The sequence below is a fragment of the Lemur catta genome, chromosome 4 (genome assembly GCF_020740605.2).
Source record: "Lemur catta isolate mLemCat1 chromosome 4, mLemCat1.pri, whole genome shotgun sequence".
Classification (NCBI taxonomy): Eukaryota; Metazoa; Chordata; class Mammalia; order Primates; family Lemuridae; genus Lemur; species Lemur catta.
Window position 1 is genome coordinate 18524674 of NC_059131.1, and position 27519 is coordinate 18552192.

Below are 27519 nucleotides of genomic sequence, written 5' to 3' on the forward strand. Positions count from 1 at the left end.
TATCTAATTGAAGTTTCTTGAATGTAGCCTTATTTGATTACAGCTAAATTAATGCGGCCTTCCAGCATGGAAAGGTTTCCCACCCCTACATTAGGATAAGAGATTTCAACACATTGCTGTCAACTGTTAATAAATCAAGCATACCAATGGCAGCCAAAAAAAAAAAAGCTGAATCATTTCAGATTAACAAGCTTGATCCAACAAGCACAGAATTCTGTGTTGAACAACTAGAGTACATTTATAAAATCATTATTAGGCCAAAAAAAGCAAGCCTCAATAAATTTTAAGTAATAGTAGTGGCAGTAACGACAATAGCAGCAGCACCAAATTCTTATATGGGGCAGCCTAAGTGCCAGGCACTATTCTAAGCATTTACATATATTAAAACTTACTTATTTTTCACACAATCCTATGAAGTAGGTAACTTCAAATGAAAAAAAGTAAAGCCCAGATACAGTAACTTGCCCAAATTACACTATTAAGTTCCAGTGCAGGAATTCCTGACTTTTGGCTTTAGAGTCTGTTGTTTTCACTACACTACACAGGCATATGTATCATATAGCCCAAGACATCTGACCAGAGGTATTTTAGCTAAAAATTCATAATAAAATATAAACAAAAATCTCTAAATATTTAGAAATTAACAATGAAAAAACCCCAAAACACTTCACAATAACTCTGAGGACAAAGTAGAAACTAAAACAAAACTTTTAAAAACTCTTTCAATCTGAATGATATAAAAATAGTACTTGAGAGATAAAAGCAAATGTTATTAAAAAATTCAAATAGTAACAAAAGATATAAACCAAAAAGTAATGGTTTCTACATTCAAACCCCAATCTTCCTGCCAGAGATGACAACTTAAATTTGAAGAAATGAAATAACAATATACATATTAATATTTTATTTTTTAATTTCATGGAATATCTTGAACATCTTAAAAAATATCACCTACAAATTCATCTTCATTCTATTTAAAAAGGTGCATCTTATATGTACCATGATTAATTCCCATTAAGGATAATGTAGGTGGTTTCCAGTTTTGTTTTTAACAAACAATGCTGCAATGCTTCTGGAAAGCAAAGACTTATTTCCTTTTCTCATATAACTGATAGAATTGGAGTGTCAGTGTTCCTTGAATAGTTTTTACTGATTTTTTTTTTTTTTTTTGAGACAGGGTGTCATTCTGTTGTCCAGGCTGGAGTGCAGTGGTGTGGTCCCAGCTCACTAAAGCCTCAAACTCCAGGGCCCAAGCAGTCCTCTTGCCTTAGCCTCTCCAGTAGCTAGGATCCCAGGGGCACACCACTGTGCCCTGCTAATTTTTTTATTCATGTTTCTTAACACCTGTCATGTACTTTCAATCTGGAATCCTGTGGCTGTCAACTTTAAGAATTTTTTTTTTTTTTTTTTAAGGAGGTAAGAGTCTATGTTGCCCAGGTGGGACTCAAGCAATCCTCCTGCCTCAGCCTCTGAAGTTCTACAGGCACATGTCATTGCATCCAGCTTAAAATGTTCTTATGTTGTTTCTTTTATCATTTACTTCCCTTTTAACTTCTGTTCTTCTTTTCTGATAGTCCAATTTGAGACACTGGATAATCTGGATTGGTGCTCCAATCTTCTTACCTTTTCTCTCCTACTGAATCTCTTTTTCTCTTTGACATTTTCTATGAAATTTCTTCAACTTTATCTTTCAGTATTTCCAATATAATTTTTAATTTCAGCAGCCATATTATTTAATATCTTAGAACTCTTTATTTTCTTATTTTAAAAATAGTATTCTGTTCTTTAATGGATGCAATTTCTTCTTTTATTCCTTTCTGTGAATACTACATTTTTTAAAGTTACTTGTTTTAATTTTTCTCTTCCCTAGAGTCTCCATTTCCTCTGAGTTTCTATATTTCAGATTTTGTCTCTCATGACGGAAGAGTTCTTCAAAAGTGATCCTAGTAATCAAAATTTAAAAAGAAGTACTCAAAAGCTAACTAGAAATTCTGAGTGTATGGGTGAACTGTGTAACTGGTGGACTTCACTGAAGTGTTACTTAGATGATCTCTGTTAGTTGGGAACCTATAAATTTACCTGTAGATTTTTTTCTGAGGCTACCCATTTTCTTTAGGTACCAATCTCCTTCTGGAACACGGTGAGAGAAGGGAGGAAGTAGTGGTGTTAGAAATATGCCTCACAACTAGCCTTCTGGAGTCAGGACAATCACTATTTTGTATTTTTATTTTACTTGATTTCCCATATTTCAGTACAATGCCTCATTACCTGCCCATAGTTATGTTTGGTATCCCTGAATTTAGGGTTTTGTGGTTCAATTTCATCTCTAAACATCCTGTCTCTTGCTGAAGTACGGCATCAAATTGCTTCTTACTAATTTTCAAATAAGATTCTTCTTTTCAACTCTATGCCTCACTCTTCTCTCTTCTGTGACACATCATCGCTCTAATTCTCAAACCTTTCTGGTGCTCTGCAGCTTAGCTGCCTTGCATATTATTGGCAAGTGCTCTTCAGCTCAGTAAAAAATTCTACCACATTTTCATCTTCCAAAATTTGTTGACATAGCCTGCCCATCTGTTGTCTCCCTATTTTCTTCACCCATATGGATTTAATCTTTTGTACTTCCCATATTTGCATTTCAGTAGGATGGGGGGGGGGAGATTTAGTTTGTGATATTTAATTATGAGCCCCTCTATCTTTCTGTACACAGAAATAAAACATAAGTAATGCTGGACAAAGGAACTTACTGGCAGAAAGAGAAACCACAAAATGGCTGATAATAGATCTTTCTCTGAAATGAAGTTTGGTAAGGGGAGGACAGGAAGAACATGAAGATAGGCAAGAGCTTAAAGGTAACAGGGTAACAAATAAGAAAAAAGACTTACTAAATCAATTCTGTCCAAGTTTCTTTTCATTTCTTAAAAGTAATTATGTAAACAACAACAAAAAGAAATTATATCTAATCCTGGCTACATAACTCAAATCACGTCCTAAACCTAAGCCAAATAACCGATGAATTTCAAACGGATAGCTGACATATCATGGCAATGAAAACTGAAGTCTTTGTAAATTAACTTACTTGTGTGGAGTCTGTCAGACCTCTGAAATGACTTCTTCCCCAAGCCTAGCAAAGGATTTTCCACTTTAACTGACGATGCAAAGCTGGAGTTTGAGTTCTGGGGACTGCTTGACTGTCCATCAGGTTGCTTTCCTTCCCATATTGCTAGGGAAAAAATATGTAAAGACTGGTGGCGCTAAGATTATAGACAGAAATCAATTAATCAATCATTTAACACTAACTAAAGTTCATGTTATGAGGCAACACAATTCTGTTAAAGTATTTTGAATTTGAGAATTAAAGTCAGCAAACTGTAAAATAAAATCCCTTTTTTCCTCCCAGCATACTATTTACTTCTGTTGGTAAATTTCCTTTGTAACAAAAATGCAAAGTTCTGCAAGACTTAGATTGTCTGGCAGGCCCACAGAGTTGGCTTACAGCATCAAATTTAATTATGTACAAGGTCTGTATCTAAACCAGTTTAGATTACAAACAACAAATGAAGGAACAACAAAAAATCCAAAGGCCTTGCAGACATGTCCAATGGAAATTCAAAGGTATTAATAGTATGTATTCTTAGGAAAACCTTTCATTTTCAGACAATTGATAGAGTTCAGCTGGAGCCTCTTAGAAACACCATTTTTTTTTTAAGATTACTGACTAGAGGCTTCCAAATATTATTAGCTTAGACAATGTGAGTTAGTCATTGATTTCCATCTTACATGCAAATCCGACTGATGCCTTTTTAAATAACAGCATGATTATTTTGCAAACAACTTTCCCCATTTATCCTGGAAGGATTTATATTGATGATTTGGCAGTTCAAAGATAGTATAAACCAACATAAAATATTGGGAAAAAGAAGCTTCCACTGAAAAAAAATCCTAAACTGCCTACCAGGTTTGGCAGGTACAGTGTCACTGGTGGTTTTGATAGTCTTTAGAGAGAGATGTTGGTTGGAGGAGATGGACATGCTTGGCCTGCATTGCTGCTGCTGCTGCTGCTGTTTCTTCTGCTGCTGCTGCTTTAGAGCCTATAAAGAGAAAACTGACTATAAGAAACAAATCAGTTTTTTAGTAATAATATAAAATAAATGACTTCTTTAAATGGTGAGAAGCATGCTGATCATTCAAGTTCTTTGAAATCTATCAAGGCAAACAAAAACCTAAATTAAGCCAACTAAATATAAGGCCTAAATGATCTTTACAGCTTGGACACTTTTAGTCAGTATTTCTCCTTTATATTAATGTGAGAAATAATCATTAACATATTTTAGAACTTAAAAAATAACAAGTAAGCCAAACATCCCAATCTTGTAAACAACACATATATGTTTTAAATAATTTCTGGAAACAGAATTCTAAACCCTGTACCCAAAAAAGCCCTATTTGCATCCACCTTAAGTAGAAATATAAATATTTAGCTTATATAATGCTTCACGGGTGCCACATTTGAACAAGAGGTTGTAAATAACTACTTGAGTGATCTTGGGTAAAAGCAATGAGATTTGTCTCAATTACCAAATCTCAGCAATTTACAGCAATGCAATAAACAGGGGAAGGAAGACTAGACAATACTGGTTCTAAGATAGTGTGGTTCCTTCTGGCTCCTTCAGAATATTTTTATTTTTTTGAGGTTCTTAACTTACAAAACACACTTGACGATACTATTTAAAATTAACAGAAAAAATAAGAAATGCCTAAATTTTAATCATAAAAATATATAAAGGCAACTATTAAACTCAAGGTTTTAAAGAAAAGAGACAAAGAAACCAAGTAAGTAATTTCAGGAAAAAATTGGAAATTTGACTGTGCTAAGTTGCCAATTTCAAGCTTTAACCTTCAAAACCATCATGTAGAAAAGTGTGGGGAAACTGGCTACTTCTAGTTTCCCCTTTCCTCTTCCTAATATAGTTTCCTCCTGCTTAACATTTACACGTATCTCTGGCTGTGCTATATAGGCACAGTGGCAACCCTGATCTTGCTCTAAGCTGCCAAGGGAGAAAAGCAACTGAGAGGGCCACATACCTGGCTCAGATTCATCTACACTTGTAATAGGTGAGGCAGAAGCACAATGTGTAAAAAATGACAGTGCTGTCTGACCACTGATTATGGCTTACTCTCTCATTCTTTGCAAACAGATCATAAGATGTTCACAGGCTTCCTGGATGGCAGCTGCCAATATTCATCCTTGCTACTCACAATACTCATAATTAATTCCAAGTTAATACAAACTTTTTTTTTTCTTTTTCTAGAGACAGGTCTCACTCTGTCACCTGGGCTAGAGTGCAGTGGCATCATCATAACTTACTGCAACCTCAAACTCCTGGGCTCTAGCAATCCTCCTGCCTCAGCCTCCCAAGGCTGAGACTACAGGCGCACACCACCACACCCAGCTAATTTTTCTATTTTTTGCTCTTGCTCAGGCTAGTCTCGAATTCCTGGCCTCAAGCAATCCTCTCACATCAGCCTCCCAAAGTGCTAGGATTACAGGTGAGAGCCATCGCACCCAGCCTAGTGCAAAACTTAACGGCACCACTTGATACCATCTGTTTCTGCTGTGATCAAGTAAATTCAGACACAGAATGATTTACAGCCCGTCTAATCAAGAACTGTTCGGTTTTCCCCTCACTGTTTTACAAACCCTGTTCCTAATTCTCTTTTAAAATAAACAACAACTACAACTCTCAATTGTGGTAGAGAATAACTAATATTGAAGTAATTTTTCTCACCTAACATTATGAAAAACATAACACTGGAAGCAAGGACTTACTTTACATACCAACAAATCTAATTTATATACTTTTCCATATTGATATTCCCTAAAGAAAATAAAATATTTGACACTTAGGATTATAGGAATATACTACAGGAGAAGTATACATGTCATGAATTAGTTAACAAGGTTTAAGAAAATACTTGCCTTTTTCCTGTGGGAAAAAGCATCTTATACTTCTTAAAAATCTTCCCAAGAACTTACAGAAATGCAAGTGCTACAGGATACCAAGGCAGGCAGCAATTAGTCTTATCAAGTTTATGGATATCTTTTAATAAAAGCGTTCCTGGTTTGAATAGTTTAAAATTTACATAATTGTTATTAATAAAATTTTATTAATTTTAATTAAACAGGCAATATATGAATACATTTTTACCACAAAACTAAACTCTTTTTTAAATCACTACCTAGGTCTTGGTTCACAATTCTCAGAGGTAACCACAGTCATCAGTTTATTTTTCCTTACTGAACTTATTTTTATACTTACATATATATGTGTGTATATATGTACACACATATTTATACAGACATATGTATATTTCTATTAAAAATATAGTATTATTTTGTCAATATGTGTATGTTTTTAAAAATCGTATCATGCCCTACATGTTGTAGTAAAACTTAATTTTAATGATTCTTTTTCCATGTCTAAACATATATAACAATCTCATTACAAAATAAACTTTTTAATCTTGGATAATTTTCCAGCATATGAATATGCCATCATTTACTATAGAATTCCCTGACATATATTTTAACTTATTTGCAAGTTCTTGCTATAACAAACTTTATATTTTTCACTGTGTGTGTATATGTATGTATGTATTTTTCTAATGTAAGTTCTAAGATGCTCAACTGCTTAATAACATGTGCATTTTAAATTTTAACAGATATTGCAAAATTTTTCTCCAAAGTCGCTATAATTCATATCCCAATAGCAAATGAGTATTTATTTTCTTACACGTTTGCCAATACTTGATTAAGCTCTTTAATTTACACCAAAATCTGACGATAAAATTAATCTGTTATTTTACTGTTTTTCTAATAATTAGTGAGTTTATATTTATTGATCATTTGCATTTTAAAACAATCCAAAGCTAGTTCTCTCAAAAACCCAATAAAATAGACAATTTGCTGGCAAGTAGTACTGGGAAAAAACATATATTAAAAATGAACAACACTGAGAAACTTAAAAGGGAGACATAGAAGAATATGCTGTACAACTTTATATCAATATTGAAAAAAATTAGGTCAAACAGACCATCTAAGAAACAATAAATTTCTAAAATTGGTTCAAAAATCAGAAAATCAAGAGGCTACTAATAGATGATGAAACTATAATGCCAAGAAACAATTTTAAAAGGTGTTATTTACTGAATTTTCAAGTAAAAGATAATTTCTATAATTTTGTTCCAAAATCCAGAAAACCAGAGTTGCACAACTTATTTTATGATGCTAGAACAATCCTGATTTCAAAATCACATAAGAGTACAAGAAAACTGCAAAATCCAAACTAAAGTCTTAACAAAATTCAATTAACATATTAAAAAGATATATAACAAATATGCAGGGTTTATTCCTAAGAGGTATAGTTTAATTTTAGAAAATCTAGCTGTGTAATTCTGTATATTAGTAGCTTAAAAGAGAAAAATCTAACTAATCTCAATAAATCCCAAAGAAAACAAACTTGAAAAATTCAACACCTACTCATGATTTATAAACACACCAACAAAAAAACTTCTCCACAAACTAAAAACAAATTAAGAACTTTAAAAATGTGATTAAAAAGAGTATCTACCAAAAACCTATAACAGGTATACAAAAAGGTACATAAATTACTAAAACCAAACTGGGATATTGCATGAAATTTCCCCTTAAAGGGGCACAATGCAAAAGCTTTTGAGAAATTTTCAATGACTGCCAGAGTCATGCATTTTTAATGTGGGAGATTATACTTCTGATAAACACAGACTAGCAATGCTTACCTGCTTTAGTGCTTTCTTGCTGTGCTTCTGTGATGGAGAAATGACTTTACCTGCCGGAATGGTGGGTGATGGGCAGCCTGATTGGGGAGAGGATGGCTGTGACAGTCTAGACGATACTAAGGGAAACAAGCGACAATGAAACATTTTGTTATCAGAGTTGTTATCAAGCACCATTCCTTCCCCAATCATATGCTGCTACCTGTATTAAGAACTGTGATCAAACACTTTTGGGAAGGATCTTCTTTTTGGAGTTCTACTGCAAACAGCCTCCCTTTTCAGTTTATTTCCTCAGTAAGTTCTAGTGAAGGATGATAGGATGGGGAAGGTATGGGTGTTAGTATTCATTACTTTTCATTCTTTAATTTTTCAATAGAATTGATTGAAGAAGCAGGAAGTAGAACATAAACCATGAGTCATCAAATTAGATAAAACTTAGAAGAGATTCTAGGGCCCTCTGGACAGTAGCTATGTTCTCAAGGTAAATCTAATGACAATATGATACAGTAGAAGAGCCTTGGAATGACAGTTTAAAATGAAGGCAATCAGGCCATATCATCTCAAAAATTCTACCATAGTTTTAATCCCAACATTCCTTCACTTCTTAAATCAACAGTTTGGGCTTACTAGTGTGAGAGGGCATTTTAAGATTTCTCTAATGGAAACAATATGGGTTTGCACAGGATGTAACCACGCTACTTCACTAGCTGTTTTATATAGTCTATCGGAGCTTAGCCAAACCAGGCTGAGTTCTTCCTTTAAGAGCCTATACCTCTTATAATAAATAGCAAATAGATTTTTATGTGCTATACAGTTCAACAGTATGTGAGTATTATTTATGATAAAGAACACAGAAATTGCTGATTGAGATCCTTTATTTAAAAAAAATTTATAATCACTACTGCTCGTGATGACTCTTGAAGAGTGCACATTTATTAACTTCTTCCTCTTTTAATAGTAGTTGGACTGAAAAGGCCTGGATAGCAAAATGGCATCCCACGGTAAAACCAATAAGCTTTAAAATAGCATACAAAATATGTACTAGCTACCTGACATGAAAACCCAGAAGGATTTTGGAAACAACGTTCACTAGAGTATGCATGTTTTGGAATACAGCATTTCAATTTACTTAGATGTTCTAAAAAAAGGAATGCACAGTGGATACATTTAAAGAAGGTAACAGCAGACAACATTAAGATAATGACTTACACTTGTGCTGTAGCTCTGTATCCCAACCTTTATGAAAAGGTCTGCATATGGAAAACAGCTGATGTACAATAAACTTTGTTTAAAAAAAAGAGAGAACAAATCGTTCCACTGTAATATATCATACAAAAATGGAGCTGAATAATTCTTGATAGTTGAGCAGCAAAAAGAAACCATAGCCTCAATGTACTTTGATGTTGATCAATTAAAAAAAAATAACAACTTTACTGAGATATAATTTACGTACCATGAAATCCACCTATTTTAAGTATAAAATTCAATGGCTTTTAGTGTATTCACAAAGATCACCACAATTAATTCTCATCACCCCCTCCAAATGCCATCCCTGTTAGCTGTCATTCATCTTTCCCCCCACCTAAGTCCCTGGTTCTAGGCAATCACTAATCTACTTTCTATCTATGGATTTGCTTATTATGGACATTTCATATAATAGAATCATACCTTATGTACTCTTTTGTGAATGGCTTTTTTCGCTTAGCCCTTAGTTTTGAAGGTCCACCCATGTTATGACATGTATGAATACTTCCCTTTTATTGTTGAATAATATTCCTTTGTATACATATGCCACATTTTGTTTACTTATCAGCTTATGGACTTTGGCTTGTTTCTACTTTGGGGCTATTATAAACAATGTTGTGAAGAATATTTGGGTGCCAGTGTTTGTGTGTGCATGCTTTTTTTTTTCTCTTGGGTTAATTTCTAGGAAGGGAACTGCTGGGTCTTACAGTAACTCTATGTTTAACTTTTTGAGGAACTGCCAAACTTTTTCAAAATGGCTGCTCTATTTTTACAATTTCACCAGGAATGTATGAGGCTTCCACTTTATATACATCCTTGCTAACACTTATTATTGTCTGTCCTTTAATTTGGCCAATGTTTTTAGAAGGACATAAAAATGAAATCTGAAACTTTCCATATTTAATTATGTTTATTTTCTTTTTAATGTCTTACAAAAATCTGAGACTATACATTTTCTCACCTCCCCCAAATATTGCCTGGTTATAAGAAAACAAACCAAAATATCCCCACTAAAAAATATAATAATTCTACTTTGTAGACTGGAAAAGAGACAATAAAGCTATCTGTAATTACCAGGACAAATTGCTTGGAATATTTCCCCTTAAGGCAAAAAAGCCCTTTCTAACAAATGAAACCACAAGCATATTACTAAGCCTACTGAAATAAATCATGAACATTACAGGACCCACCAGTGACAAACATCTCCCAGAGCTGACTTAATGCCAAATGTTAGGCCTGGCACGGTGGGTTACTCCTGTAATTCTAGCACTCTGGGAGGCCGAGGCAGGTGGATCGTTTGAGCTCAGGAGTTCGAGACCACCCTGAGCGAGAGTGAGATCCCGTCTATACTAAAAAAATAGAAAGAAATTATCTGGGCAACTAAAAATATATAGAAAAAATAAGCTGGGCATGGTGGCGCATGCCTGTAGTCCCAGCTACTCGAGAGGCTGAGGCAAAAGGATTGCTTGAGCCCAGGAGTTTGAGGTTGCTGTGAGACAGGAGGACGCCACGGCACTCTAGCCTGGGCAACAGAGTGAGACTCTGTCTCAAAAAGAAAAAAAAAAAGCCAAGTACTGATTTCAACTTCTATGAAACTTAAACACTGTTGTAACATTTTATATCTTAAAGGCTCAGAACTACAAAAAGCAAACAAGACTTAAACACAAAGATTTAAATATACGTTGTAAAACTTATCTCTCGTAATTCCTTTTAGTAGCTACACTAATTGTCTTCAAAGACACATAATTTTATTAATAACGACAACCAAGTATCTTCTATTTACCTAATATTGTACTAGGTTCATTTTCACAGTTCATTGAACTCTCAAAACCACCATTTCGTAGGGTAGTTCTCTTTCTACTGCCCCCCCCAAACTCCTCAAATTTTACTTCCAGAGATAACTAATATAGTTTGGCTGTCATCTTGATGATATTTTTCTATGCAAATAAAAATATGAAAAGATTTTAAGGACATATATTTATATACAAATCTCAAAGATACATATTCATCTATGTATTATGATGGTATTATCTAAATTTTACATAGCAGGAAATTTAATTAGTTTGCCAAAACATACACACCTAGGCCGGGCGCAGTGGCTCACGCCTGTAATCCTAGCACTCTGGGAGGCCGAGGCGGGTGGATCGCTCGAGGTCAGGAGTTCGAGACCAGCCTGAGCAAGAGCGAGATCCCATCTCTACTAAACATAGAAAGAAATGATCTGGACAGCTAAAAATATATAGAAAAAATTAGCCGGGCATGGTGGCGCATGCCTGTAGTCCCAGCTACTTGGGAGGCTGAGGCAGAAGGATTGCTTGAGCCCAGGAGCTTGAGGTTGCGGTGAGCTAGGCTGACACCACGGCACTCTAGCCTGAGCAACAGAGCGAGACTCTGTCTCAAAAAAAAAAAAGAAAAAAAAAGATACACACCTAGTAAGGAGCCGAGCCAAGATGTGAATTTTATTTTCAGAACAATGAATGGGTAGTGGGCTGATAATGGTGGCCACTAAAAAGGTATGTTCACATCCTTAATCCCAGAAACTGTGGCTGGTAGGTTATTTGGGAAAGGGTCTTGGCAGATGTAATTAAATTAATCTGAGTGGGTCTTAAATCCAATGACAAGCATCTTTGTAAGAGACCAATGGTGAAGATAGACACGGGGTGAAGTGAAGACAGAGGCAGAGATTGGAGTAATGTGATCACAAGGCAAATAAGTCAGCAACCACCAAAAACTGGAAAAAGGAAGGAACAGATTCTCCCCTAAAGTCTCGCTAGGGAATGCAGACCTGCCATCACTTAGCTCTCAGATTTCTGGTTTCCAGAACTGTGAGAGAATAAATTTCTGTTGGTTTAAGCCACATAGTCTGTGGTAACTTCTAACCATAGAAAACGCAAACATTATCTAAAACTAGTGAGTTGTCATAGATGTTTATATATTTCTAATGTTTAAATCAAAAGCAATTACTAAAGATTTAGCATCTATTATCAAGTTATATCTAAGGTTTTTAAAAAAAAAGATCTGGCATTGAAATTGTCCCATTTTAAGCTGGTGGGAGCTCCCTCAAGTTGTAATCTGTCTTTGGGACATGGCTTCAGCGGTATTTGACGGCTTCCTTGGTATCTTGCACAGAAAGAAGTCTTAGGCAACTCTTGCATAATTTTTTTCCCAGAACTAGGTCAGTCACTTCTCCAAGAAGCCCTGATTTTTTTTATTTTTTTTTATTTTATTTTATTTTATTTTTTTATTTATTTATTTATTTATTTATTTATTGATTGATTGATTGATTGATTGATTGACACAGTCTCACTCTGTTGCCTGGGCTAGAGTGCCGTGGCGTCAGCCTAGCCCACAGCAACCTCAAACTCCTGGGCTCAAGCAATCCTACTGCCTCAGCCTCCTGAGTAGCTGGGACTACAGGCATGCGCCACCATGCCCAGCTAATTTTTTTCTATATATTTTTAGTTGTCCAGCTAATTTCTTTCTATTTTTTTTAGTACAGACGGGGTCTCACTCTTCTTGCTCAGGGTGGTCTTGAACTCCTGAGCTCAAACGATCCGCCTGCCTCAGCCTCCCAGAGTACTAGGATTACACGTGCGAGCCACGGCACCTGGCCGCCCTGTTATTTTTGATTTGGAAATAGTATTAAAAGACCACACTCTGCACACTAGAGATGCTCACTGCCACTGGGTTACCACTAGGTTCTAGAACTTTTCTATGAGTGAAATAAGAAAACAAGTCTTATTTTAGAGAAGAGAGAAAACTAAATTGATGCTTAGATACCAAATTCAAATTCAAGATTACAGGTTTATCACTTAACTTTTCTGATTTTATATTTTATCCTGTTTCTTCTTCCCTAATAATCCCAGTTCCTAGTAACATTACTAATGTATTCACTTGCTTATAGATCTGGTTTCAAAGAAACCATGCCAATCTAATTACTAAAAATAAGACTACTGAATGCTGTTTAAGATTAGTGTCTGGTCTCACACACCTAAGACATATCCCACATTAAGTTATCCACGCCATTATGTCACAAATTTAGCATATACTTTAGTTTACTTTATTTCATATTTCTAGAAAGTACATTTTAAAATTTTGTTTTAATTACATAAAATTATAAAATTGCTTTATGCAAGTCTAGCTCCCTTCCTTAACTAAATTTCCTAGAAAATTATCCTAATTCATCATTATACCTCTCTTTTCCTATAGAAAATCATTTTTAATAGTTTGGTTTACCCTTCCATTGTGTTTTAACTGTGTTTTTGCTTTTTTATATACATGTTTTTAATATTTTTACTAATTCCTTTAAACAAAAGATCATATACTATTAACTGTCTAGCACTTTTTGTTTCACTTAAAATATCCTAGAGAATATTCTGCATAGAATTCCATTATGTAGACATACCATAATTTCTTCCACCAGACATTGTTGATGGGTTCTCTCTGGTTTTTTGCTTTTATCATTGCAATGTCTTAACAGTAGTTCCTAAGGATTGGTACCCAGAACAAAGCTATCACTACCTAAAAATCTAATAGAAATGCAAATTATTAGGTTCATGCCCAGATCTACTGAATCAGAAACTCTGAAGGTAGGTTCCAGGAATCTGCATCATAAGTTCTCCAAGTGATTCTGATCTATGCTAAAGTTTGAGAAACACTGGTCTATTTAATCTATGCCATTTTGTATTTTTTGTATTTTTGAACGTATACCTTTTAGAGTATATCTTTGAGATAGATTCTTAGGGATTTGCTAGGCCAAAAGATAAACACATGCTTTCAAAAGCAGTAGAGAAAAAAGTTTCACTATTCTCAGGTTTTAAAAGAAATTCACCCATGTTGTCTTTTATGTTTTATATTTATTATATCTCTAATTTGTTTGGAATTTATCCTGGAATGTGATGTGAAAAAGACACACTTTCATCTTTTTGGCTATTCAGTTGTTTCAATATCTTTGCACATATGTTACAAAGGCAATGCTTGGATGTTTTTCTTGTTGATGTTGTTACTGCAAATCTGTCCTTTTTTCATTATTATCTATATGTAAGGTAGTTGACTGCTATATGTTAATATTAATTTTATTGACATCCTGCTACTTTACTAAATTCTCTTCCTTACCAATATTTATCTTCATTGATTCATATCATCTGAAAAGAGAAGTAAGTTTTACCCTTTCCTTTCTGAGTCTTGTTGCATGTTATTCCAACTGCTTTCTCTTACTTACCTATGTTACAATAAATATCCCTAACAAAATGTTAAAAGAATGGAGATAGCGGGTACCATGTTCTTCACTTGTTCTGGCTAAAGAGTAAGCTACTCGTGTTTCCCCCTTTAGATACTGGTTTTTTGACTAAGTTATCATGTTAAAGAAGTATCCATCAATTCTATATTTTATTCAGAATTAAATTTACCCAAAGGCCTTTTCAGCAAGAATAGAGATGCAAATGATTTTTCACATTAGCTCTATTAATACGATGAATAATAATGGATTTTCCAGTAGTGACCATATATACAATCCAAAAATTCCATTTATGATATATAATTTAAATGTATAATTAGATTCTATGCCGTAGTTTTTTATTTAAGATTTTGCTTCGATATTCATTAGATAACTCTGTAATCTCTGGAAAATTTTGAAAATTTGCTTCTAAAAGGAATCGGATCATCTCCTATACTAGGTCACACTTAAAGACCTAGGAGGCCACAGGTTCCCACTCCTGTCCTAGAGTGTCTACAGACAACCTACTACAGTCAATATCATTCTTAAAATGTCATAGTATTAAAAGCTTTACCTTAAAGACCAAATACCTAATGGTATTACCCCTTCCATTCCACTCTTTACTGGAAGCCCTAGTCAGTATAATATGGCAAAAAAATAAAAAATAAAGCTGCATTATTCATAAATCATGTTTGTATAAGCAGACAATCCTAAGATTAAAACTATACATAAAGTATGAGATTTTAGAAGTTAACTCAGCAATGATAGTGCAATGTCAAAATGTTGGGAGAGGCAATCTACCATGGGCCTTGAATGTTGCTGTATGTACACAGTGGGTTTGCCAAAAATGCAAGCCCCTGAACACTCTTTACCTAGGCCATCTCTCAGGGTTATGTTTGCAGCAAGCAACCTTGAGATGAGGCAGTATCTCTTCCCAGGCAAAGTATGCTTGCTTTTACTTACAATAAAATCAGTGAATCCCTCAAGCTTAATGTTTCTTGGCTGAGATGCAAACCCACTACATGAGTAGCAGGTATCTGGTCCTGTGACACCTGAGAGTAAAGGGGAACTGACACAAAAAATATGCTGATATTCATATTGCTTGCTATGTTGTAGATAATATGGTCATTTTTCTTTGACTCAAAAGTCCTGTATCTTCTGTCAATATCCATGGCCCAGTCAGAGGGTAACTTGTCAGCTTACAAATAAGATAAAATCCTAAACCCTTCAAAGACACTGATAGTCTATTTATGCAAATTAACTGTATTTCTATATATCAACAACTACAAGATGGAAAAATTCTAAAGCCATTCACAATAGAATAAAACTGTCAAGAAATAGTTCTAATAAAAAGTGTATAAGATCTCTACACACAAAAGGCCATGGCATTAATAAAAGAAATTAAACTGCAAAAAAATAGAATAATATACCACAATCATGGATTGAAAGGCTCAATAATATAAACGTGTCAACAGAACTCAAACTGATCTGCAGAACCAATGCAATCCTAACCAAAATCAGAACAGGTTGATAAGAGCAGGAACACGTGCAAACTGACAAGACGCTTCTAAAATTTACATGGAGATGAGCCAGATATCAAGATTAATTACAAAGCTATGGTAATTAAAAGGGGGTGGTATTACTATAAGGAAAGATAAAATATGTCAATGGAACAAAATCCAGAAACCAACCCATAAATGTATGGTCAACTGACTTATGACACTGAAGACAATGCAATGAAGTAAAGGAAAGGACAGTCTTTAAAAAATGGTGCTAGATAATTTAGATATCCATGTAGGGATAAACAAATAAAATGATGATCCTTATTTCATACAATACAGAAAAATTCCAGATAGTTTGTAGATCTAAATGTAAAAGATAAAAGAATAAAGCTTTTCAAAGACACAGAGGAAGCTACCTTCATGTCAGCGTAATAGGCTATTTTCCTAAGAAAGGAAATACAGAATACATTAAGAAATTGTATTCATCAAAAGATACCTTCAAGAATGAGAAGACAAGCCACAGAGGAGAGAAGTTATTTGCAATAAATATATTCAACAAAGAAAAATATGAAGAACTACAAGTTACAAAGAAAAAGATAATCCACAGAGAAAGTGGACAAAGATTGGACCGGGCACTGTACCAAAGATGATATCCAAATGATTAATAATGAAAAGGAGTCAGATTCCATTAGCAATCATGGAAAGGCAACTTACAACCACATGGGATACAATTACTTACTCACTGAAGCCTAAAATTAAAAAGACAAACAATACCCAGCATTGGTGATCATGTAAAATAACTGGAACACTCATACATTGCTGGTGAGAATGTAAAATTAGCGTAACTACTTGGAAGACTGCTTGGCTGTACATATTGATAGTATAGTTAATTCCACTATGGAGTATATACCCAACAGAAATGAGTAAAAGAAGAAAGACATTAAAAAACAGTAGAATTAGGCTGGTGGCTCATGCCTATAATCCTAGCACTTTGGGAGGCCAAGACGGGAGGATCACTTGAAGCCAGCTCAAGACCAGCCTGAACAAGAGCGAGACCTCATCTCTACAAACAATAGAAAAAATTAGCCAAGCATGGCGTTGTGCGCCTGTAGTCCCAGCTACTCAGGAGGCTGAGGCAGGAGGATCACCTGAGCCCAGCCAGGGGTTTGAGGTTGCAGTAAGCTATGATCATACCACTGCATTCTAGCCAGGGTGACAGAGTGAGACCCTGTCTTAAAAAAACAAACAGTAGAATTAATTGTAATAGGCAAAAAATAGAAATAACTTACATGTTCATCAGTGGTAGAATATACTAATAAAATTGAGTACTGGTAGATATTTATACAATGGAATGCTATACAGATTTAAGAATTTGATATATTTCTACAGACAAAAATATGGATCAATCTGACAAACATTCTTTGAGCAAAAAAATACATAATATGACTTGATTTATATAAGTTTAAAAACTGTCTCTGGATATCATTCTATTTTAGACAAGTCTCATCTATGCTGTTAGAAGTTGTTAGAATAGTTATTTTGGCACAATGTATGATTAGAAGGTAGCACAGGGAGGCCTACTGGGCTAATATTTTGCTTCTTGATCCAGGTGCTGGTTCATGGTGCTGTTCTGTTTGTGAAAAATTCAACAAGCTGTATACTTATATAATATGTGTACTTTAATGAATACAGGTTGAGCATCCCAAATCTGAAAATCTGATATGCTCCAAAGTCTGAAACTTTTTGAGGGCCAATATAATGCTCAAAGGAACTGCTCATTAGGGTGCTTCAAATTTTGGATTTTCTGAATTTGGGATGCTCAATCCATATAATGAAAATATTCCCAAATCTTAAAAAATCCAAAATCCCAAACACTTCTGGTCCCAAGCATTTCAGATAAGGGATACTCAATCTGTACACATTATAATCTAATAAAAAATTTAAAAATAGGAAAAAAAAACCTATATTGACAGAAGTCAGGACAGTGGTTACTTTTGAGAAAGGATGAATAGTGACTGGGAGATGGCATGATGTCTCTGCAGTGCTGACAAATGATCATTATAGTAAATTATCAACTGATTAATTAATATTTATTGGTGGAGGTGGAATTATTTTCTGTTCTCAATTCAAAAAAAGAAAAAAACCATTTCACATTTTTCCTTCTTTAAAAATAGCATTTGGTACTCCCTTTTAATAAGGCTGAAAAATCATCCATAAATACAAAAGTGAGAATAAACATTTAGATACTTTCACAGAAATTTGACATTGCTGTGCCATTCTCATTGCACTTACAAAAGCATCACCCAAAATGGATTGGAGGGAAAAATTGGTCTTTTATGATGAATAATTTGAGACTAAACCACCTAATTGAGGAAGTGGTGATGGGAATGGGGGTGTGTGAGAAGGGCATAAGCAAGAAGTTTTCTAGGATTACATCTTGAAAAAGACAAAGATATTAAAAATAAGACCGTGTTTGAAAAATAAACATTAAGGCTGCATTTTAACTATTAATATATCAAGGCCCTGCTTATAATCTTTTCTTACAAAGTGGCACTTACAGAAAAATAATCCCTCACATTTCTCTATTACCACTTTTACTTCAAATGAAACTAATCATGTCACCAATTAATGTCCAATCCTACACCAGGGAAATATACTACCCACAACAAATGATTCTCAACAATAAAATAGAAATGAATTCTTTTAATCTATGTACCAGCGATCAGAGATAAATTGAACTAACCTAAACACTAGTGAGTAGAAAAACAAATAAAAGAAGCAAGTATATTAACTCACATACTTAATGGACAAGAGAATGAAACCAACAGAAAAAAGGTCTATAAACAATCTTGTTCCTCTTGGTACCTGGCTATGAAAATTTGGAAGAGTCACCAGTGTTGCCATTCTCTCTCTTTTCTGATTCATACCTTAATTTTCCTAAGAAATTACTTTGTGCACACCAACAACCTACAAATAATGACACTACCACTAAAGATTAAGTCTGATCCAAATTTCTTTCCCTCCACAAATCCCAGCCAAACTTATCTTCCTATGGCTTCCTGAAATCACTGTGTACATATCTACCTTCTTGCTTTTATATTATATATGTTTTCTTTCCATAATAAACCTGTCTTCCCTAGTGGTTAAACTCTCAAGGGAAGGACAATACCTTGGAACTGTTTATAATTCATAAAATACTTACTAACCCAGGTGAAGTTAACTTAGTATCCCTTCCCTAATGCTGTCATAATATGATAAATATAAACACATGTGACTTATTAAGTCATGTGCTAATTATCTGCTTATTTCTTATACCACTAGATGTGATGGCCAACATCTTATTCAAATTTGATTCCCAAATATCTGTCAAATAATATTAACTGGAGAAAGAATGAGTGTGGCAAGTAGTTTAAACAGAGATGTTACTTTGGTTGTTGTAAATAAACTAATGGCTTAAACAATACTTTTTAAGATTATAACCTAACTGACTAGTACTCCAATGTGGACTGCTCAACAGATTGAAAGAATTCTTATTTAAGAATATTTTTTTATCTAATTAGAAACAAAAATGATTGCTTCCATAGAAACATACACAGCAAAACATTAACAAATTTCTGATCAAAAGATCAGCAGTTACTATTAATTGGTTTGAAAAACCAAAAAAATTACGCACAGAAGAAACTCAAACAGTAATCCAGTAAAGAAATGATTTTTTTTTTTTTTTTTTTTGAGACAGAGTCTCGCTTTGTTGCCCAGGCTAGAGTGAGTGCTGTGGCATCAGCCTAGCTCACAGCAACCTCAAACTCCTGGGCTTAAGCGATCCTACTGCCTCAGCCTCCCGAGTAGCTGGGACTACAGGCATGCGCCACCATGCCCGGCTAATTTTTTCTATATAGATTTTTAGTTGGCCAGATAATTTCTTTCTATTTTTAGTAGAGACGGGGTCTTGCTCTTGCTCAGGCTGGTCTCGAACTCCTGACCTCGAGCGATCCACCCGCCTCAGCCTCCCAGAGTGCTAGGATTACAGGCGTGAGCCACCGCGCCCAGCCAAGAAATGATTTTTTAAAGCTTAATAGTGTTTTCAGAAAAACTTTTAAAACAAATTTTAGAACTTAAGGTTCATCAATTTTATACAGTTTACTGAAGTAGTGTCAGTGGATATTTATCTACCACTCACTAAGTACAGAAGATACTACTTTTCACATACATTAGAGAATTGAGAATTTTCCATTTCAACAGCTGATTATAATATTGAACATGGTCAAAAAGATATGAACTATTAACATTAGACACAGTTGAGTTAGAAGTTTTAATTAGTAAAGAATCTCCGGCTTAAATTTTTATTTTCTCCTGAAGATATTCAATGGGCCCTTCTGAAGTATTGGGGAGACTATCAGAAAAACTGGAGCAGCAATAACAAAATTGAAACTTAAGAGCTATATATAGTCGAAGAATTGATAGTTGAAAGACTGATAACAACCCAAGTTTCCAAAATGATTTTGGTCTTTAAAATAGTATGCTTCTCTTGAGGGAGAGATTTTATTCTAACAATAGTCTTTCTTTAGAGGTAACAGATCCTTTTCAGTTCTAAATCCCTTCTCTCCACACCAAGTACAGTCTACTCCAACCTGAGCTGGGATTCCTAATTAATAATATGCAAAGAGTCCCCTAACCAAAGCGGGAAAGGACTAGCCAAGTCCTAATAGAGGAGCCATATACAGTACAAGACAGAGCTAAAACCACCAACAACCTGAGGAAAAGAGAACATCTCCCACAGGTCTCTCTCCACCCAAGTTAACTTTGTCAAAAGGAGTTCTGCACACACACACACAAATGATGTCAGAGGGCAGATAGGTCTATGGTATTTTAAATAACTCCAGACACAATATATATCAAATTCATGAATAAAAGTAGTTATGAACAAGCAGTAAAATTACATTAGTTTATGTTCCTGGATGTGGTGACTACTTACAAAGAAAATGCATACTACATATAATTTTTTTCATAAGACACTTTAAAAGCAGACTAAAATCTCTATCAGAAGAAGATAAAAATAATACTCCTATAGTTGCTTCATTATACAATATTATACTTTATTTTAGGGAAAAGGCAGAGACTTGACTATGATCATAAAAAAGCAACAGAAATAAGTTGATTTTAGTAATCATTTTCTGGATTTACTCCACCTTACCTTGGCTTGGAATTCCATAAAACTCTTCTCTGAACATTGTTTCCTATCTGAAAACTAAGAACCAGAACTACAAGCTTTTAAGTTCTTCCACTTTACATAGAAATCAATAAACTAGTTTTAATATTGGACTGAATTTCAAGGTTCAATTCTCTGTTCCTATCTGGCTGAAAGTTATACATATTATCAAGAGAGTTTCTATCGATTTTCAACTAGAAGTATCAGTTTTGCTGTTGGAGCTCTTTATTTTTGTACATAAAAGGAAGTGGGTTTTGATACTATCTGAATGTTCTTCCTGTCTTACAATGCATTTGAAACAGAGTGATGTCAGATTGAGAGTAAAAGCCCTAAGTAAGAAAAAGAATAGGCACAATTAGTTTGCTTTATCTTTATTGATAACTAAAACTGATTTAGAACTGCTTTGCCGCATGCTGCTAGTATCACTGCTGGCTACAAGTCTGTCACTTTAATTTGCACTGTACTACAAAAACATTCATAAATATATATACCTAAAAATTCATATGGTATTTATATCATATGTGTGGCCCATGAATGGCAGATACATATTCTATAAGAAACTAAATCATTCTTCATTATTAGTAGCGTGGCATTCATCCATTTCTTGAGAATATCAGAGCTACTTAGGTAAATATGAATTACAGGAGACATCATGTGCACCTCTCACCCCACCTTCCAAATACCACATACAGCTCATCGTCCTCTCAGTTTTCTAGACCACCTAAACCCAGAAAAGAATTTTATAGAACATGTCGTCTTATTGTAAACCAAGGACAAATAATCAACACTGTGATGATTTCTAGAAGAGGAATGAATGAAAGGCAGCTCAAAAACAACTTAACTGGACCCAATTTAGAATTTGATATTATTCTGCTGTTAATGTCTTCTATTATCATGCAGAGTGCAAGGTAAGGTTATGCTATTCAAATCTACCTGTTAAGCTACTGAAAATAGGGTTCTATGATTATTTCTTAGATCTTCCTATATCTTAAAACATTTACATAAAATCCTTACAGATGGCCACTAATAATCATTATTTCTGAGCACAAGAAGCACAGATGCAACAGTCACTACTCGAACAGCTACTGCAGCATATCTGAATCCTGAAAAGCAAGGACTCCCATATACATATTCCTAAACAATGATTTTGTTGCTAGTTTACTAGACTGACCTTTAATATTGATTTCTCCGTTCTAACCCCATACAGGAAACATGAATCTTGCTAATTGTTTCACTTGCCTGATAACCTGGCTTGGTTCCTAATCTTAAATGTACAATTTCCAAACTTAAAAAGAAAAGTTTAAATTGGGGAGAAGCAGGGGAGAGCCAGAGCTGTTTTCACTTTTGGCTTTACCCTTTCAAAAATAGGTGCTTAGTGGACCTGAAGAATAGAAGGCCCTAGCACCACACCTCCTTTTACTATTAACAGGGATTACTTTAAAATTACACATCAAGAATACTGTTCAGAGGCCCCACTTGTCTTGCTTTCATTGCATTTGTTCCTAACAACTGAAGTCTGAGTAGTTCTCCGAGTGGCTGTGATCTCAAAGCTAGGATCCTCTGATTACAAAGTTAGCCCAAATTGCATATGCAGTAACTATATCAGAGAGCATAGGTGAGGCCACCAATTAACTTGATTCTCTCTAGGAGTAGCACAAACATTAAACACAAGAATGGTAATGAATCAGAACTACTTTTCTGATACAGACATATTAATAGCTCTGAAGGCACTTAAATGAATGAGGCTAGTATCCTGCAACCATAACCTTAGCTTCTAGAGGCAAAGACAGCTCATCTATCATCACTCAAATCTAAGAGGATACTCAAGTGAGGGAAAATCCTGAATGTCTACTTCACTCTGGAATATCTCTATGTCAGTCCTTGTAAAAGAATCATCATGAGTTGGCTTAAAATTTGCCTCACCATGTACAGCTAAATTATAAATATTGGGGTAAAAAGGATTTGCCCTCTTCAAATACTCTGACAAGAAACTAGAAAATAATTAGCAGGAATAGGTAATAAAATATATCCTTAATTGAAAAATCCATTCCAGGGAAGCTAGAGCAAAACACATTATTCCCTAAAGAAACTATTTTTTGGTGAGCTATGAAGCAGACACAGAAAAGAGGATGAGAGTAAAGAACAGCAGATTAAATTTAGTGTTTGCTAGTAGAAATGGAAAGCATTCTCTTCCTAGTAAGGAGAGAGTTGTTAGAGCATTAAGTGCTCAAAGTTTAAACGAGACAAGGCTATGGATCACCAAGAGCTGAGAACAAATCCAGATAAAACCTAGAATGTTATCCAGTGTGGTAGCCACTATCCACATATAGCTATTTACATTTAAATTAAAATAAGCTTTAAAATTAAATTAAAAATTCCTAACTGGACAACCGGATGTAAAAAAATGAATCTAGACACAGATCTCAGGTCCTTTGCAAAAATTAACTCAAAATGGACCACAAAACACAAAATTATAAAAATCTTAGAACATAACATAACATGGGAGAAAAACTAGATAACAATGGGTTTGGCAATGACTTTTTAGATATAACACCAAAGGCAAAATCCATAAAAGAAAGAATTGATAAGGTAGATGCCATTAAAATTAAAAATTTCTGCTCTTGAAAGAAACTGCCAAGAGAATAAAAAGACAAGACACAGAAAATATTTGCAAAAGATATATCTGATAAAGAACTGTTACCCAAAATATACAAAGAACTCTTAAAGCTCAACAATAAGAAAACAACCAACCTGATTTTAAAATGGGCCAAAGACCTGAACAGACATCTCACCAAAAATATAAAGATGGCAAATAAGCATATGAAAAGATATTCTACATCACATCATCAGGGAAATGCATATTAAAACTAGATACCACTACACACCTAACAGAATGGCCAAAATCCATTACAATGACAACACCAATAGCTGCCAGAGGATATGAAGCAACAGGAACTCTCACCCACTGCTGGTGGGAATGCAAAATGGAACAGCCACTTCAGCAGACAGTTTGGCAGTTTCTTACAAAACTAAACATGCTCTCAACTATATGATCCAGCAATCTCACTCCTTGGTATTTACCCAAAGGTTTTGAAAACTTATGCCCACACAAAAACTGCACATAGATGTTTACAGCAGCTTTACTCATAATTGCCAAAACTTGGAAACAACCAAGGTGTCTTTCAGTAGGTGAATGGATAAACTGTGGTACATCCAATGATGGAGTACTATTCAGCGCTAAAAAGAAATGAGCTATCAAGCCATGAAAAAATGTGGAGGCATCTTAAATGCCTATTACTAAATAAAAGAAGCCAATCTGAAAAGTTTCCAACTATATGACATTCTGGAAAAGGCAGAACTATGGAAACAATAAAAAGTCAAAGTCTGTGATCGCCAAGGGTTAGGAGGGAAGAAGGTACAAATAGATGGAGCACAGAGGATTTCAGGTCAATGAAACTATTCTGTATGATGCTATAATGGTGAATCCATGTCATTATACATTACATGTATACATTATACAATACATGTCATTATACATTACACATTTATCCAAAGCCATATAATGTACTCCCCCCAAGAATAAATTCTATTGTACACTATGGACTTTGGGTGATAATGACGTGCCAATGTAGGGTTAGCAATAGGGTTAGCAATTGTAACAAATATATCACTCTGGTGGGGGACGCTGATGGAGGGAGGCTATGCATCTGTGGGGGTAGGGGATACAAGGGAAATCTTTTACCTTACAATCAATTTTGGTGTGAACATAAAACTGCTCTCAAAAAGAAAGGATTTTTAAAAAGAAATGTCTTGGTCACACTAGCCATATTTCAAGTTTTCAATAGGCCCATGTAGCTAATGGCTACTGTGTGGTGCTGGACAGTAAAGATACAAACATTTCCATCGCCGCAGGAAACTCTCCTGGGACAGTAGTGTTCTGGAGGGTAAGAGAAAAAGACTGACTGACCTGGGGTCTGGGAAAAGAGGAACTACTAACAAGGACATTTGCCCTACAGCATTTAGCACTGTATTGAAGGATCAGGTAGATTTACCTTTCCTTTTCCACCTGCTCTTTTTTCCCTCTTTGTTGCTGCCACCATCACTGCTGCTGCTGCTGTTCTCAGAACTCTGGGAATCTGACTGACCATCACTGCTTTCTTCTGAACCTTCTGATAGCTCTTTCACCCCATCCGGCACATCTTTCTGAAAATGTAGGCATCCAATTAGGATTAATCATTACCATTTCAGCAAACAGGAATTAAATTTCTGGTATGCAATGTTGCAATTTAATTGCACTGATTAATTTTTAGCATTATAGGATTCAGTAGCAGAACCAGCAATATCTTCTGAATTCCTGTCATCTCTCTTTTTGGGTCAAATAAGCTAACGTTTCCATTTACATCCAAAGATAAAATTATACACAACATTCACGTGCAGGCAAAATAGAGGCTTAAATTAGACAAAAATTGGGTAGTCCAGATAAATATTCAGGATAAAAAACTACATAATAACAGTTTTGTTAAACATATGTACATCTGTGTGTGTGTGTGTGTGCGCGCAAGTATCATTATGTACTTTGAATTCAGTTAGAGAATCAGACTGTGGATAGCAAAAGATAGTGCATTATTTGAATCTAACTGGTTCCTTACCTACTTGGTAAGTAGAAAGGGTCAAGAAAAAAAGAAGTCATTTTGAAAAATCAAATTGTTGGCAGGGAAAAAAAAAAGAAAAGAAAGAAATCATTTAAAAAAATCACATGAATCTCTATCTTCTCCTAATTGTGCAGACTTGGTCAAAGTCTTAACCTCTCAGGCCCTTGGTCTTAATGTCTCATGCCTCAGTTTCTCTATCTCTATAAGGTAGAGATAATAGAACCTACCATAATAAAAGATCATTCTGAAGTTAAATGAGCTAATAATTGTAAAATGCTAAGAATAGTTTCTGGTCTAAGAGTTCAATAAATATTAGCTACTATGTATTTATGTAATAAATAAAAATATATACATATAGCTAAACACATTAATGGATGTTATTTCTAAGTTATAAAACTATGGATGGTTCTTTTTTCCTTCAACATTTTATTTTCCCACATAATTTTTATAATCAGATAAAAAATAATTCTGACACACAAAATGTGACCCTCCTACACGCAACTGGCACCCATATGACACATTACAGCCAAGCTATAAACTTCAGTCTAGTAAATAACAGTTACTTTCTATTTAAGTTTATGTCCCAGTGCCACTTCTCTCTGAGCCATCTCTTATGTTATACACTTTCTTAAAATACACACCCCATATTTTTCTATTCTTTCCTTCAAAATGTAGGACAGTTTTACAGAGTTAGTTGCCAGCTAGACATCTTGACCTGTAAGTTCAACAAGTATATGAAATATAATTACTTTCTTTTCTTAAACTTGTGATCCCTTCAGTATCAACTGCTCATGCTCCAAATTTTAGAATCATTTTCAACCCCTCTTTTACTCACTCCAAATGCTATATGTTCAATTTCTCTAATGTCCTTTGCCTCCGTCTCTTTTACCACTCTCTTAGTTCAGGCTCTAAGTATCTCTTCCAAATGAGTATAATCACCTTTTTGATAGATTTCCTGCTTCGTCCTTTTTAAAATCTACCCTACTTGAATTATCTTCCTAAAAAATGGATTTGATCCTGCTAATCTCCTGAGAAACCACTGCCATCTACTACACACACACACACACACACACACACACACACACAGCTCAGTCAGGTTTTCAAATGTCTCCAGTGTTTGATCTCTACCTAACGTTTACCACACCCTCACTCCTTACCACATAAACCCACACAAAGATTATGGTCTAACCACTCCAATTTCCTCTATTTTCAAATCCATTATGAATCTTTCCATCTGTGCCTTTGCTTAAGCTATTCCCATGTCCTGGAAGGTCCTTCCTCTCATCACTTATCTGACTATCAGCTCAAATCTTACAAGTTAACAACAAAAAACCTTCTGCATCCCTTTATTCCAAATTCATCTCTGTCTGTATTACCGCATTACTTTACAGCACAGTGCATTTTCTGAGCATGCAATTATTTCAATAACTATAATGTGAACTTCAAGAGATCAGGAACCACAGTTTATCTCTCTTAAGCCTCTATAGTATCCAGCAGAGATGTGGTATTGTGATACGGAAGAAATATATATTTGGTCTCTGACCACAGTTCCTGACATAGAGCTCCTTTTAGTTCTTGTAATTTCCTAAGCAACAGTGGTACTCGGAGAATCTTTTGTTCTCATATTTGGTCTCTGACTCTGGTTTCTGACACAGAGCTCCTCAGACCTCCATAATTTCCTGAGTGATTGAAGCACTTTTGTTCTAATAATATGACTCTTGTTGGACTCCTGGATAGCCTCAGAATAGGCTCTAGTTGCCAAGGGAACCAACCATTTGATTAGAGGGCTGGAACTTTCACTCCACTCCCCAACTTCAGGGAGGGGAGAGGAGCTGAAGGTTAAGCTGATCACCAATGGCCAGGGATTTAATCAATAGTGCCTAT

The 27519-nt window shown here is 34.8% G+C and overlaps 1 protein-coding gene across 4 annotated transcripts in view; it reads right to left on the reverse strand.

Annotated features, from left to right (window-relative positions):
- The window catches only part of ASXL2 (ASXL transcriptional regulator 2), a 126741-nt gene that overhangs the window by 26920 nt on the left and 72302 nt on the right, over positions 1 to 27519 (reverse strand). For 3 of the 4 annotated variants that reach the window (XM_045549192.1, XM_045549193.1, XM_045549194.1), the window contains 4 exons: positions 25036 to 25186; positions 7819 to 7934; positions 3956 to 4091; positions 3080 to 3223 (listed from right to left, as the gene is read on the reverse strand). In XM_045549192.1, coding sequence (XP_045405148.1) covers positions 3080 to 3223; positions 3956 to 4091; positions 7819 to 7934; positions 25036 to 25186 — 547 coding nt within the window. The remainder of the gene's footprint in view (positions 1 to 3079; positions 3224 to 3955; positions 4092 to 7818; positions 7935 to 25035; positions 25187 to 27519) is intronic. The other variant, XM_045549195.1, reaches the window with a different exon arrangement.